Source organism: Fusarium poae, chromosome 1 (assembly GCF_019609905.1).
Source record: "Fusarium poae strain DAOMC 252244 chromosome 1, whole genome shotgun sequence".
Classification (NCBI taxonomy): domain Eukaryota; kingdom Fungi; phylum Ascomycota; class Sordariomycetes; order Hypocreales; family Nectriaceae; genus Fusarium; species Fusarium poae.
The window spans coordinates 3,481,831-3,495,394 of NC_058399.1; the positions used below are offsets into that span (position 1 = coordinate 3,481,831).

The 13,564-nt window shown below is 48.3% G+C and overlaps 6 protein-coding genes across 6 annotated transcripts; 1 reads left to right on the top strand and 5 right to left on the bottom strand.

Annotated features, from left to right (window-relative positions):
• Window positions 1–450: 450 nt before the first annotated feature.
• FPOAC1_001144 (uncharacterized protein) lies at window positions 451–1,204 on the bottom strand (the record flags this gene model as incomplete). Its single annotated transcript, XM_044845750.1, has 3 exons — window positions 451–477; window positions 533–585; window positions 640–1,204. The coding sequence occupies 3 exons, from the start codon at window positions 1,202–1,204 to the stop codon at window positions 451–453; spliced, it is 645 nt and encodes a 214-aa protein (XP_044711666.1).
• A 1,120-nt stretch (window positions 1,205–2,324) lies between these two features.
• FPOAC1_001145 (uncharacterized protein) lies at window positions 2,325–3,997 on the top strand (the record flags this gene model as incomplete). Its single annotated transcript, XM_044845751.1, has 2 exons — window positions 2,325–2,813; window positions 2,864–3,997. 2 exons carry the CDS (start codon window positions 2,325–2,327, stop codon window positions 3,995–3,997), a joined length of 1,623 nt encoding a protein of 540 aa, XP_044711667.1.
• A 274-nt stretch (window positions 3,998–4,271) lies between these two features.
• On the bottom strand, window positions 4,272–6,983 carry FPOAC1_001146 (uncharacterized protein; the record flags this gene model as incomplete). Its single annotated transcript, XM_044845752.1, has 5 exons — window positions 4,272–5,003; window positions 5,057–5,144; window positions 5,172–5,738; window positions 5,797–6,721; window positions 6,773–6,983. The coding sequence occupies 5 exons, from the start codon at window positions 6,981–6,983 to the stop codon at window positions 4,272–4,274; spliced, it is 2,523 nt and encodes an 840-aa protein (XP_044711668.1).
• A 740-nt stretch (window positions 6,984–7,723) lies between these two features.
• On the bottom strand, window positions 7,724–9,381 carry FPR4 (peptidylprolyl isomerase fpr4; the record flags this gene model as incomplete). Its single annotated transcript, XM_044845753.1, has 4 exons — window positions 7,724–7,929; window positions 7,985–8,636; window positions 8,687–9,232; window positions 9,295–9,381. The coding sequence occupies 4 exons, from the start codon at window positions 9,379–9,381 to the stop codon at window positions 7,724–7,726; spliced, it is 1,491 nt and encodes a 496-aa protein (XP_044711669.1).
• Window positions 9,382–10,017: 636 nt separating this feature from the next.
• Window positions 10,018–10,838, bottom strand: FPOAC1_001148 (uncharacterized protein; the record flags this gene model as incomplete). The annotated part of the gene is made up of 2 exons (XM_044845754.1): window positions 10,018–10,247; window positions 10,304–10,838. 2 exons carry the CDS (start codon window positions 10,836–10,838, stop codon window positions 10,018–10,020), a joined length of 765 nt encoding a protein of 254 aa, XP_044711670.1.
• A 517-nt stretch (window positions 10,839–11,355) lies between these two features.
• On the bottom strand, window positions 11,356–13,407 carry FPOAC1_001149 (uncharacterized protein; the record flags this gene model as incomplete). The annotated part of the gene is made up of 3 exons (XM_044845755.1): window positions 11,356–12,491; window positions 12,551–12,776; window positions 12,829–13,407. 3 exons carry the CDS (start codon window positions 13,405–13,407, stop codon window positions 11,356–11,358), a joined length of 1,941 nt encoding a protein of 646 aa, XP_044711671.1.
• Between the last annotated feature and the right edge of the window lie 157 nt (window positions 13,408–13,564).

Consider the following 13,564-nt stretch of genomic DNA (forward strand, 5'->3'; position numbering starts at 1 on the left):
TACAGTGTTGTTTTACTGGGGTATTAGGAAGCTAAAAGGAGGATGCAATGGGTTCCGTCTTTGTGAGAAAAGGTAGTATCGAAGAAGTAAACGGTTCCAGCGACAAGTTTGAGAAGTCGACAGCGATTCGATGCCGATCCACAGCCCTGGCGAAACACGAAACGGAGTAGGGATGAGGAGAGGCCATGGGATGGTTGAGCGGCATAGAAATGGTGTCAAAGGATGGGTTCGCATTTTATTGGGACGAAAAGGGAAACAAGATGGGGCTGTTTGGCAGAGTGGCAGCTTTCAGTCTTCTTGATTTCAAAGGCGTATTCTCAGTTTTATTTTTTGTTCCTTACTTAATTCAATGAGACTTTGGTATTTACAAAAGAGAGACATAATTCTCCAGGTGGAGCTTTGGAGTGACAAACCCGGTCAAATCAGTCGAGGCTCAGAATTCGTGCCTAATCAGAGCTTCTTGAGCGGCACATGATACTGATGTGGTGTTAGTTATCAAAGGAGACTCCAAGATCATGGTCAAAGCACTTACTATCTCGAGACCCTTATTCCTAGCAAGCAGGTAGTAAATATTATCATCGATTGCTTTGATGCCATTAGATTGTTGCCATGGGATGTTAGTTCTCGTGGCAAACTTACCACTCCCACTGTTCTTGTGCTGTAAGTGGGCTTCTTTGCTGTCCCAGCCCATCAGTAACCTTGATGCACGACCAGGGATGACCGAGGAGTCCTCATGTTCTCCCTGGACAAACTCGCCATATGCCAGGCCATGAAGACCTGCCAGCTTACCCTCACTACAAGCCACAGCGAATTGCTTCATGTTGTCCTCTGTAAAGGTGTGATCAATGTCCCAGCATGTACAGATTTCAGTGATGGGTGCATGCAATGCAGATTCAGCATGACCTGTATACTCTGCGATTGAGCTGACGATAGGATGGCCAATCACAAGAGCACGCAGAGAGGCATGCCAGTCGGTGGCTGCAGAGCCGGAGACGAAGGCGTCATAGGCAGGACGCGAGGTCCAGCGAATGCCTAGGAACCAGTAGTCAGGCTTCTCTAGAGGGCGACCCAGATAGACGGATTCAACGCCCGGGATGGACTTGAGGTGCTCGGTCACGGAGGAGAAAGAGGCCGGAGGGGATTCGGCATGTTCAACAAGGACGGGTTTAAACTTGATGAGAAGAGATTCAAAGACTGCTGCCATTGCATGTGAATTCAGCGTTTGTTTGGGGTTGTACTATGAGAAGGTGTGTGAAGTTTGAAGCTGGTTTTTCGTTCACGATGATGATACAAGCATAGAGGGAAGCAAAGTATCAACATATAGACACGGATGATGACACGGCAACAATATGTTCTAAAGGCAGCCAGATTATACGAGACGCTTCCACGAACAAAGAATGACGCATTTTGACTTTGGGGTTTGATGAGGGGTACCTACCAATTATGAGGCTCTGAGGGTGTACATACATTAGTAGGCAGGTAGGTAGGTAGGTAGATATATAACTAAGGGAGCTCTGACAGGAGCTGTACCTTGAGCTAAGTACTGGATGAGGTATGGCGCGACATTGACAGGTTCCTAGAAACTTCTGTACTACTTACTGGCATAGACTGTGAAAAAGGCCGGGGTATGTTTCGATACACGAGATCTATTTGTTTCGATTGCAGGGTAGATCTTAAACATATTGTATATCTGGGATATTTATCCTACTCGTGTATGGGATATTTTTGACGAGTCTATTCCATACATACTCCTTTGCACCTTCAATGTTCCATGTAAACTTTCGGCACTTTCGGTAGGTAGGTGTTCCCCACATCTGAGTGGTCGGGGCCCTTTTTCAAACGGAAAGTCCAGTCCGGGCGATTTCCTTCCCCAAACCACCTTACTACCAATAGGTAGTCATCCCTAAACAAGAAGGAGCCATGAAATTAGTTTAATTGGGCATTGGAGTAAATTAACATCTACAACTTCTCCGCGCGTCACGCGTCTTGACCACGCCTACCTAGGCTCCTTTTCTTTAGCATCACTTTTTCGTCCCTGTCTTCTAAATCAATTATTGATCGTGGCTCTCAGACACTAATCGTTCCTGACGCCTACTAGCTTTGCCACTAACAACGGTTACACCTCGCTGGTGCTGTTACCGTAATTAACTAATATCCCCAACCGAGGCATTGCGCCACCTGAATTCAATCTTTCCACCTGCAGATCTTACACTCTAACTTTACATGTAAGAATACATGTCTATCTATTCTGCCGTCTCGATCTTTTCTTCACTCACACTTGGGAGACATCAGTCACCATTACTTCCGCATACTCTACCGGCGCAATGGTCACGGCAAGTGACGCCTCTGAGCATGTCACGTCGCCTTCTACCATAGTCGCCGACCACAACAATTCTCAGAATGTTCCGTCCAACATTAATCTCTTAACCCTAAACTGCTGGGGCCTTCGCTACATTTCGACGCAACGTAACGCGAGACTGGACGAAATTGGACGCAGAATCGCACACGCTGTGCCTACACCGCAGATCGTGGCTTTGCAAGAATGTTTCACTCAGGAGGATTATGAAGCTATCCGTCACCATACTCGTCAGATTCTTCCCTATGGAAAGTTTTATCATAGTGGCGCTTTCGGAGGTGGCCTCGCCATCTTGAGTCACTGGCCTATCGAGGAGAGTACTATGTTCAAATATCCCCTCAATGGACGTCCGACCGCTTTTTGGAGAGGAGACTGGTACGTGGGCAAGGGTATCGCCTGTGCGAAAATTCGATTTGGACCAAGACGGAAAGATATTGTTGAGGTCTTCAACACTCACGTAAGTCGTCTTCAGTTACTGCGTTTTGACCCTTCGCTAATTCAGATCAGACTCACGCCCCCTATGAGCCTGAACCCGTGAGTACGTACAGTTGTCATCAAGTTGCTCAGTCATGGGAAATGTCGAAACTTTTACGTGGCGCTGCCGAACGTGGACATCTTGTTGTTGGTATGGGTGATTTCAACATGTTTCCATTGTCCGTATATCATCGCGTCATTACGGGGCATGCGCCTGTTCGTGATGTCTGGCGCGTACTACATCCGGACAGCTCTCTCGGTCCCGCATACCACCCCTCTGAGCAGGATCGCCACCGGCCGTTACCAACAGCCGACTTCAACCTTCTCGAGAATGGAGTAACTAGTAACTCAGTTTACAACACCTGGCGCTGGAACAAGAATCAGCAGAACCGCCTCAACAAGGGCGACGTTTGTGAAGTCCCACCTGACACTATTGACCCGCAAGGCCAGCGCCTTGATTATATCTTTGCCTCGACTGGTGTCGACCCCGATGCTCCAGCAACGACCCCTGGTTGGATCGTAAAGTCCGCTCACGTTTCCATGACTGAACGACATCCCGACCTGCTTTGTTCGCTTTCCGATCACTTCGCCGTTCAGGCTACTCTCACCCGGCACACTCCTTCCCCAGCACCCACTCCAGTTGATCCACGCTCCGAGACTCCCTCTGCTGCTCTCCAGACAGGTGCCTACCTGGCTCCCAGCAGCCCAGCCAGCAGCATACACTCAGGAGACGCAGCGCAGACAGCCATTCCAGATGCCCAGCTCAATTGCGGTCGTTCTTCCAACCGTGACTCGCTGCACCCATCTACTTACGACGAAATTCTTGGCATGATTCAAAGGTATCGTGCCCGTGAACTTCAGCAACGTTTTTGGCGCGGGTTGCATTTCTTTGCTGCTCTGTTCATCTGGATCGCTTGTCTAATCGCTGTGTGGTTCAGCCCTGAGAATTATGTCGCGTTTATTCTCATGCTGATCAGCAGTCTGAGCTTAGTTGCTGGTGTTATCGATGGTCTGCTCTCCCTGCTCTTCTTCTCGTGGGAGATTCGTGGTCTGAAAGAATTTGAGTGGGAAATTCGTAACGCCAAAACTGTGGCATCTGGTGACCCTGTTGCATTGACAGAGTCTGAAACATACCACAGTTCTGGGCAAAGGTCGAAATCTCAATGACGGAACTAATAGTAGATGCTGCATATTATGTTGATGACTTGATGTTTTTGTATAGGACTGACTAGGATGACTTATGGAATGAGGATAGGATGATTGTACAGGTGCCACTAAGGCCTAACGCTTAATGTCTATTCATAATACTACCTCCAGGGGTTCAAGAGGCTCGCACTCTCTCCAAACACTCCCCTACCCCTATCTCTTCTGTGACTTTTTTTCTTTAGCTTCTTTTTTCCTCTTTCCCGTCTGGGGTTACTTCTCGTAAGAATGGAGGGCTTTAGGCCGCAATTTGAACCTCAGAAACTGGATTCGTCTCTATTGGTCTCGGATCGATGTAGCCCCCAGGTCGCATTCGTCGCCAGGTATATCCCATGAATGCCGTATCTTTTCGTATCCGCAAGGATATCTTTTTCGTGCTCTTGTCCCGAAGCAGCATGTCTCGTGGGCGTTTGCGCTCTTTGTGTCCGTAGAACCTGACAAACTGCTTCAGAGTTGCCTTCTCACTGGGTTCAAGGTCCTTTGCTGCATCGATGTCGCGGTCCATGCTTCGGAGTTTGGCCGCATCGAATGGGACTTTGATGAGCTCTATAGCCTTCTGCTGCACGTGAGTGTCAAACCCAAATAGTAACTCCCGTACATCTTCTGTGTTGAGGTATATTCCGGAGGGTATCGACTCAGACCAGTCTTCGAAAGGTTCAGACTCGTCGAAGTAATGAGCATCATCATCACTCTGTAAGTTGGGAGTGAAAGGTGCTGGCATAGACTGTAAGCGCTCCCAGGGCGTATTCTTGAACCATCGATGCGCTTTTATATCTTCTGCGTCGCCGGGGAAAACATAACGGCCAGAGTAATCTGTCAACCGTGAACCCTGAAAACCAGTACGGTATGACGTTTGGTACTTCCTCGAACATAAGCGCTCTTCTTTGTCTTGGATCAGACAATGTATGAGGTCTTTGCACTTTTCGCTAACGAACGGCCTGTGTGGAAAACTGAAGTTCTTTTTGAATTCCTGCGACCGTGTGTCAGTCTTCGGCTCACCTAGAATGTAATCAAGATACTCACAACGATGTTTTGTTTCGTCTGTTTTCGCCCTTCTTCTGCCAAAAAGGGGGTCTGTCCGTAGAGGCATTCATATAGGATGATTCCAATGCTCTACTAGTCGCATCTTCCGTCATACTGCTCGCCGCGGACGACTTCAGGGGCCATGTATTGGCTAGTTCCAACGACGGAACGAGCACCAGTGCGGATTCCATGTCTATTTCTCCAACCGATGAGGCTTCGCAAATCTTCATCCTTGGCCAACGGATACCTTCCGTGTCTGTCTATCCCGGACACGACGGACTGGTACCATTCGAATTGTTTCAGTATGTCCTTGCTGCTTTTCTGGTCTATCTCATCGCCTTTGATGTTGATGCCGAGTCCTCGAACCAGTGAGTACCGATGAGTGTTGTAATATGCTGCGTCATGGGACCAATGATCATCGAATGCTAACCCAAAGTCAGAGATCTTCAAGTGGCCAGTCGCCGATATGAGAAAGTTGTCTGGTTTGATATCTCGATGGATGATGTTTAATCGATGAGCCTCTTCCATAGCAAGGATCATCTCTGCAATATAGAATTGCGCAATGGGTTCTTGCAAAATATTTTGTCGAATCAGTAGCCCAAGGAAATCTCCGCCGGGCATGTACTCCATCACCAGATAGAGACTTGCCGGGTCTTGAAAGCTAGCAATCAACGGGACAGCCCTGTGAAAGTTAAGTTAGTTTAGCACTCAGAACTCCGATCTTGTTTTTTTTTACGAACCACTGCGAGCCTTCGGAGGCAACAAGAAAGTCTCTCTCGGCCCTGAGATGACCCTCTTGGCTATTCCGTATCATCTCTGACTTTCGAATTACCTTCATGGCATATACCTGTCCTGGGAAGGCATGACCTGGAGCAGGCTTCTCGCGTACCAATCTAACAACCCCAAAACTTCCCTTGCCCAGAATCTGTAGCGGTTCGTAGTTGTTGACCGAAAGCCTAGAATCATCCTTCAACTTATGAGCGGTACAGTTGGCTTTCATTGCTCGAAGCTCCCTCAAGTGGCAGGTTTCCTGTATTCTGTACTGCACCCGAATCTTCTCCTTTTCATCTAATGACATTAATGAACAACTGCGCAACTGTGCTTCAAGATGCTGGTTTCTCAAGGCCCTGGCATTGGGCTTGTACAGAAGTTCGTTGAAATGAGTCTCGAGAAAGATCTTGGCAGCAGAGGCTCTCTCTACAGTAGCGATCGTGGGTCGGGCCTGAACTACGCCAGCTTCTGGAATAGTGGTGAGTGCTCGGCCTTCGGGACTGGAACGGGTCCATGGATTCCGCCTATTGTAGCGCCTATCGGATGTCGCATCATATTGCTGCGAAGGAGAAGATTCGATCGACGTCTTGGCTGTTGATTCTTCCTGGAACGATGATGGCATAGCACTTGCCTCAGAGCAAGAAGGGGTTTCCAAGTCACTCAGTGGAGTGATGTTCAATGGCTGAAGAGAACTTCGTGCCCTTTTTGGAGTAGTTCGAATCACCAAGGTTGAATTGGAGGTCATGGCTACAGGGTTCAGATGCGATTTTGGAAGTATTTCCTTCAAATTCGGGCTTTTCGCCGCGAATCCATGTCGCAAGGCATATTTTGTCAACTGATGAGCCTTGATTTGGTCCTCCGCGGGTGGTTTCGGATCCTTTGATATCTCTACAACTAGGAAAGTTAGACCAAGTTATCAGCGAGGACAAACAGACAACTTGCCACTCCGTCCACTGATTCTCAAGTTTCTGAAAGCACTGCGAAGAGGCTTCCATCTTTTCGAGGGAAGGTTGCCGAGTTTTCGACCATGCTGTGCTTCGGGACCTTCAGGGCCATTCAACTCAGAGTCCGGTGGCGGTTCGAGTGCATTTTTCGAATCGCATGAAGAAAGACGTATGAACTGTTGGCTAGCCTTTTTTAAAAGCGTTTGTGCCATGATGCTGCAGATTAAGTAATGAAAAGAAAGTTATTTCTGCATCAATATCGAATAAGAAAGCAAGATGTGATTAATGAATTGATGTAATAACCGTACTCTGAAGAGAATGACACCCGAAGCGTATGCTCACGGCAGCGTTGCTTATGCCAGAGTAGGCATATTACATGCTGAATGTGACTTGGGAGAAATGATAGCTACCAGGCAACACATGTAGATAGGAGGAGGCTTGGTATGGTTTGGGTCAGTTGCCGCGACTTCCTCAGCTTCACTTGCCAAATTTCTACAAAATTCACGGAAAGAGAGACCAAACATCAAATCATGATATGAAGAGGAAAGAAATAGCATTTTATCTGCTCAACTCTACGATGTCATCCCAGATACGAGTGAAATCCCACAATCAATAGCAAAAAGAAACAATGACCCTTTTTATCGTACGCCAATTCATCATGCAACACAAGACAATCCTCGCCTCATCATAACCGACTGCCACCTAAACTGCTCCCCTCATGTTTTTGCTTAAAACATTGGCTCTTTGCAGAGGGCACAGGTCCAAAGCTCCTTATCCTCATGCAGCACGATATCGATCGCGTAGCAGACGATATATCGAAGCCTGAAAAGGGTAGGCATCTCCGTGTCATCAACTTGTTGCCTTCTGCCACCGCTCTTTAAGGGGTATTATTATACGAGACTGGTGTCGAGTCGGCAACTCAGGCTGGTGGAAATCATAGCAGTTGCTACACTCACTTGATCTCCAAAAGCTTGACATCGAAGATCAATGTGCTGTTGGCGGGAATGCCAGGGAGGCCACGGGAGCCGTAGGCGAGGTGGGCAGGGATGGTCAGACGACGCTCACCACCAATGGCCATGCCGATGACACCAATGTCCCAGCCCTTGATAACCTGGCCCTTACCAGCCTTGAAGGAGAAAGGCTTACCCTTCTTGTTGGCTATTGCAGTGTCAGTAATCTTGTAACGGTAGCAAAGGAGTACTAGAGAACTAACCATCAAACTGCTTTCCGTTCTGGAGCTTGCCAATGTATCGGACACCGACAGTGTCGCCGCTCTTGACAGTGCGGCCGTTGCCAATGGTTCGGTCGTCAATGGTGACGCCCTGGACAACCTTGACACCGGTGGCAGGCTTGGAGTCCTTGCTCTGCTTGGCCTTCTCAGTAGAACCGGTAGGACCCTGCTCAAGGTTCTTGGCGAACTGAACCTTCTTAGCGTCCTTCTTCTCTTCGGCAGCGACAGCCTCGCCCTTGTTGTTCTTGAGCTTCTTCTGTTGCTTCTTGGAGAGCTTAGTATCATCCTTGGTGATAAGCTCGTCAAGGCCCTCGGCCTCCTCAGCGGCGCGCTTGTTCTTGCCCTTGTTGGCAGCAACGAGCTTGGGGGCCTCCTCCTCGTCAGTGTCGATCTCCTGGACACGGGGGTCCTCAAGTCCATCAAGGTCGTCGCTGGCGTCGCTATCATCACCCTCGAGGCCGTACTCGAGCTCGTCGGGAGAGAGATCGTATTCATCCTCGTCCTCGGAGTCCTCGTCATCCTCATCACCGTCCATGATGTAGTTTCCGGTCAGGTAGACAGTGTGGGAACCAGTGACAACAAAGAAGACCTTCTCACCGTGGTTGACGGTGATGTCGAGAGGCTGCTGGTAGTTCTGATACAAAGTTAGTTGGCTGCACTTGTCGTATTCAGTGTATGACTTACCCTCTCGGTGTCGAGGGTGCAGATGACAAAGTTCTCAAGGTCAGCACCCTCCTCGCTGTCATCGTCGGAGTCGGAGTCTTCATCCTCGTCGGACTCCTCGGTGGCCTTAGCCTTACCCTTGGCCTTGCCATTGGGCTTAGCATCCTCCATCTCCTCGTCGGACTCTTCTTGAGCGGACTCGAGAAGCTTCTTAATGGCAGCAGCCTGTCGCTGCTTCTTGGCCTTGGCAGGGTCGCTGGGGCCACCGTTGGCCTCCTCATCGGAGTCCTCCTCGTCGTCAGAACCAGCGAGAAGAGCCTTCATGTACTCATCGTCAATCTCATCATCCTCATCCTCATCGAGGCCAGGGAGAGCACGCTTGACGAGTCGCAGGGTAGAGCGAGGGACGGTAGGGATGTTTCCCTCGCCATCGGCCTCGGGCTCCTCGGTGGGGTCCACGGCAGCCATGGTGATGCGGAACTGCAAAGTTTTCTGGTTAGAATTCGGGGCTCCAGTTATCAAGACGGGCGGTGTCGCAAATGATGCGCCAGTGACTAGAAACGAGCCCTACGAAGCAGGCACATCGCATCGCATCAAGAGGCTCGGAAAGGCTCGAGAGATGAACTTACAGAAGCGGGAAACTCCATGGCGGCGGGAATCAAGATCTCGCCAGGCGGGACCTCGAGGCCGTAAACGGGACCAGGAACTGCAGACATTGTGACGGTTGTGAGATTACTTTGGAATCAAAAATAGTATGGTCGTGTAAAGGGAATGAAAAGGAGGACAAGGAATTAGGATGTGGGAGAAAAGATGAAGAGATGGTGTTGGGTTGAAGATTTGTTAAAACTCTCTTCACTACAAAAGAGAAAACTAAGAATCGAGAAGCATCCTCCAGAGCTTCGAAATTTTTTTCGGGGCTCGAGAGGCAGCCCCACTAGAAACCTGACAGCATACCAATCATGAATGTCGATAAGAATTCTTATCTCGACGGGGCGGTCGCTGTCGCAGCAACAGCAGGTGGTATCCGCTTTGGTGCAGATTTTCCCGCTGCAAACTCCACAGACTAGCTGAAGGCAAGAACGAGAGCCTCAAGATATTCGGACGAAAAGACGGTAACCTTTTCTATCAGCGAGTCAAGCTCGGACAGGCCGAGTCTAAAGATGCGAGGCAATATGGAAACTGATAAGAGTAGATGGGAAACCCTTTTTATTTAATTACCTATTATTGCCAAAACACCTCTCTACTAACTAAAATAATTAATTACAGGGTAACTACCAAACCTGACATATCTATCCTTCCTGGCTTTAAAACACATTGTCCTCTCGTCCAACTCAAGAAATATCTTGGCCTGTCTAATCCATCTTGCTCGATCCTCTTTTCATTGGCATTAAACTTGAAAACCAAGAGCGTACAATATGCCACGCCATTGTTAAAAAGAACCTCTTCTGGCTCTGATCATACATTTGAGGCCGATCACCTACATCTGTGAACATGGCACCCATACTAACAACAGACGTCGGCCAGTATTTGCTATTAGCGTAGGCATATGCAATCATCATATCGTTGCCATTGGTTATTCCACCTGGGTGTTTTGTTAGTTTGTGTATTCATTACTTGGCACTCAAACAAAACACGTACCGCTTGACCACAAGTTACCATCCTGAACCCACCTATATTTTTCTCCCACAAACTTGGCATCTGGATATTTCTTCCTTAGGTCATCTTGTAACCCTCGAGGTCCGCTCACATTCTTGCCATCGAGTATGCCTGCTGCACCGCATAGGAAAACGCCAGTACAAACGCACAGCACGTCAACTCCCTCAGTATTGAAGTGATCTCTCAACCAGTTTTTTGCCTCCTCCTCGAAAACATCACCTGGCTCTGTGCCAGGAACAACGATGATATCTAACTTTCCTGGCATAACATCTTCATCTTTGTATGTATGTGTTGCGCGAACGGACAGATCAGCTGTCAGATCCACGTGTGGGAAGAGCTTCGGTGATGTGATGTACGTGATCTTGATGCTAGGTGCTATACTGCTAACATGAGAAGGAAGAGGGAGGATGCAGAGGTATTCGCTAGACATTGTGGCGAGCACGTCGACAGTCGCGAGGTCGAGAAGCTGTACGCTCGATGGCATGAAAACGCCGATGCGTAGTTGCTTTGAAGACATGGTTCATTCAAAAGCTCTATGATAAATACTGTGTGAACAAGGAGGTTATTGATACAGAACAGCAAATTTTGTCCTTGAAGAGCTGCTTTATGTACGTTTTGAATGCTCAACTGACTACATTCCTGCCGCCATTATTTCCACTTACAATCCGCTTTGGAAAGGAAGTATCTTGGAGTGATACAACAAAGAAAGTCTCCGGATACTACATTCGTCGCCCGACTTGTTTCTCATTGGTCAACCCAACCTTAACATCCGAAGTGGTTCGGCGCCGAAAAGACTCCACCTGATCCGGATGTGATTGAAACACCAATTCTTAAGGGACACAGATGTAGGTACTACTTTCTTGCATTGTTTTGTATCGATATACCAGTACCATCACCCGGTAGTATTAACTGCTAAAACTATTAATAATATATTCACCACATTCCCATATAGTGGCCATCCATTCCCATGCCCATTATAGACCGTATATCCACCATGATTTTGTAACTCAGTGGTTTCTCATCCCATTAAAATCTTACGCCATATCGTCCACTTTGATGGCAGGTGTCTGTCGCCTAGTCACCTTCTTGCTCACGGTATAAACAAGATCCTGATCCCAAAGCTGGCAGATCAGAGCCTGCGCACTAGGAATGGTACCATATAATGGAGCGACAATCGGAATGGCAAGGTAATCATGCCAGTTTTTCTTAAGAGATCGCCTGGAAAAGTCCATCCCATCAGCCAGACCAGCTTTGACCATTTCCCTCTCGCGACTTGATACTCCTGCCTGGTGGTAACTCTCGTATAAAGACACGTATATTGCAATCTGGAAGAAACCATAGATGCGGATAACGTTACACCAGCTAAAAATCCAAGCCAGGTTCCTTGGGTCATTGTTGTTTTCTGTAAGCTTGACATACAGCGCCGAAGCAACAACCAGAATGGCCATGTGGACTGGGAGAAAATGTGCTTCGAAAAGCCGATGCATCATGTAGAAGAGGCGCTCCCAATGAGGTTGCTCGACAGTATCCTTTTGAATACTAGAAAATATCCCATTGTCGACGTAAGGATGACCACTTTGCTCATCATTCATGTAAGTCTCGGGAATGGCGACATTGTTGGTATCTGAGAGTGTGTAATGAAGCGGCTGGTAGGCTCGACTGGTTTGCTTCCGATCTTTCCATAGCTGAACAAGTTTACAAAGAGCGAAACCCGTGTCAAGAGCGCCCCACATGTGACGGAGAGCCTGCTTGTAACGAGCTCGGGCATCTTTCCAAAGGCCGCCACCACCAGTCACGTTGCTCTGGCTTACAGGGCTGTATATGACCCGACTCGTCAGGTTACCGTTGAGAGCGAAGAAGCACTTGATATACATGTGCAGATCTTCACCAATAGCTTCGCTGCCGCAATCCCACCCGCCAACTCGATCGACAAGATTAAGTGGAAGGGAGTAAACTGAGGTAGGTGGTGCGATAGAAGAGCCAGGATACAAGCCAGACATTCCAGCAGCGCCCCATAAAATATCGGCAACACGAACGACAGCTGGGACAGAATGCGCGTTTCGATCAAAAATCATAGGAGCCGAATAAACGGTCGTCAGTGCTGTTGCCGAGTACGACAAGTGCATATTTGTCAGAATTGTAAAGTAATTCGACGAAAGATGACTGTCGGCTAGAAATAGCATTAGATATGAGAACGACAAAAAAAACCAGGAAAGGGGACTGAAATACCATCGATACCAGTAACAATGATGTTACCCCTGGTTGTTGCTGGGTACTTCTCGCTCAATTTACGAGCAACCCATCCAATATTGCTTCCCTTGCCAGCAGCTTCCCCGGGGATATCTGTCGGATGAAGAGTAAAATCAATAGATCGGAACTTTTTTACAAATTCCTGAATCAGACCGAGAGCTTTTGACTCGGCGGTGTCCTCTCGTTGTTCCATACCAAGATATACCTTTCAAATATGTTAAAAACTTAAGTCCAGCTCACAAACGAAAAGGACTTACATCGTAGGAGTAGTGAGCTTGCGGATGAGATGCCAGTACGTCGAGTGTTTCTCTCAGTGTGTCAACCTCTTCCTTATAGTTTGGAATGATGATAACATGAACCACGTTGTCGTTGGCCCCGGGGACACCATCCGTGTAGAATTCGGGATCGCAATCGCCAGCTTCACTGGCTGTAGAGGAGCTAGTGCTGATGCGACTGGATATAAGAGTTTCGGAACTCGAAGCTGAAGCGTATGAATCACGACGTGAAGCAAGTTTCTTCAAATCGAGTAACGAATCACTACGCGCCGCTCGTTTCATAGACTGCGTGAGTTTCCATATTGTCCAGCACGCGCGGAGAGGAAAGATGCAAACGAGAATGTGGACAAAAAGGCAGTAGTATGCGAAGACATAAGTCCAAGAGCCTGCGCCTATTGTCGACATTGGAGAGTGATATGCGACTTGGCCACCGGGCTGTTCGTGGCTGTATTGTTGCTGCTCGAGGTACGAGTCCCGGGAGACAACCCAGTAGCAGAGAGCACTGAGGGCGATCATACTCAAACCTCCCGCGCGCTGCGCGAGACACGTGAATACCGACATGGCGTTTGATGATGCTCAGAGAGGTCGCTGTGGACAAACGAATATGGGCACGAAAGACGGGTGAAAAGAGACTTGAGGGGTTTGAGCAACACAGAAACAACCCGCCATAGGCAAGGAGTGAAATAAGAAGACGAGGGCAATTTCAACTGGAATTAGG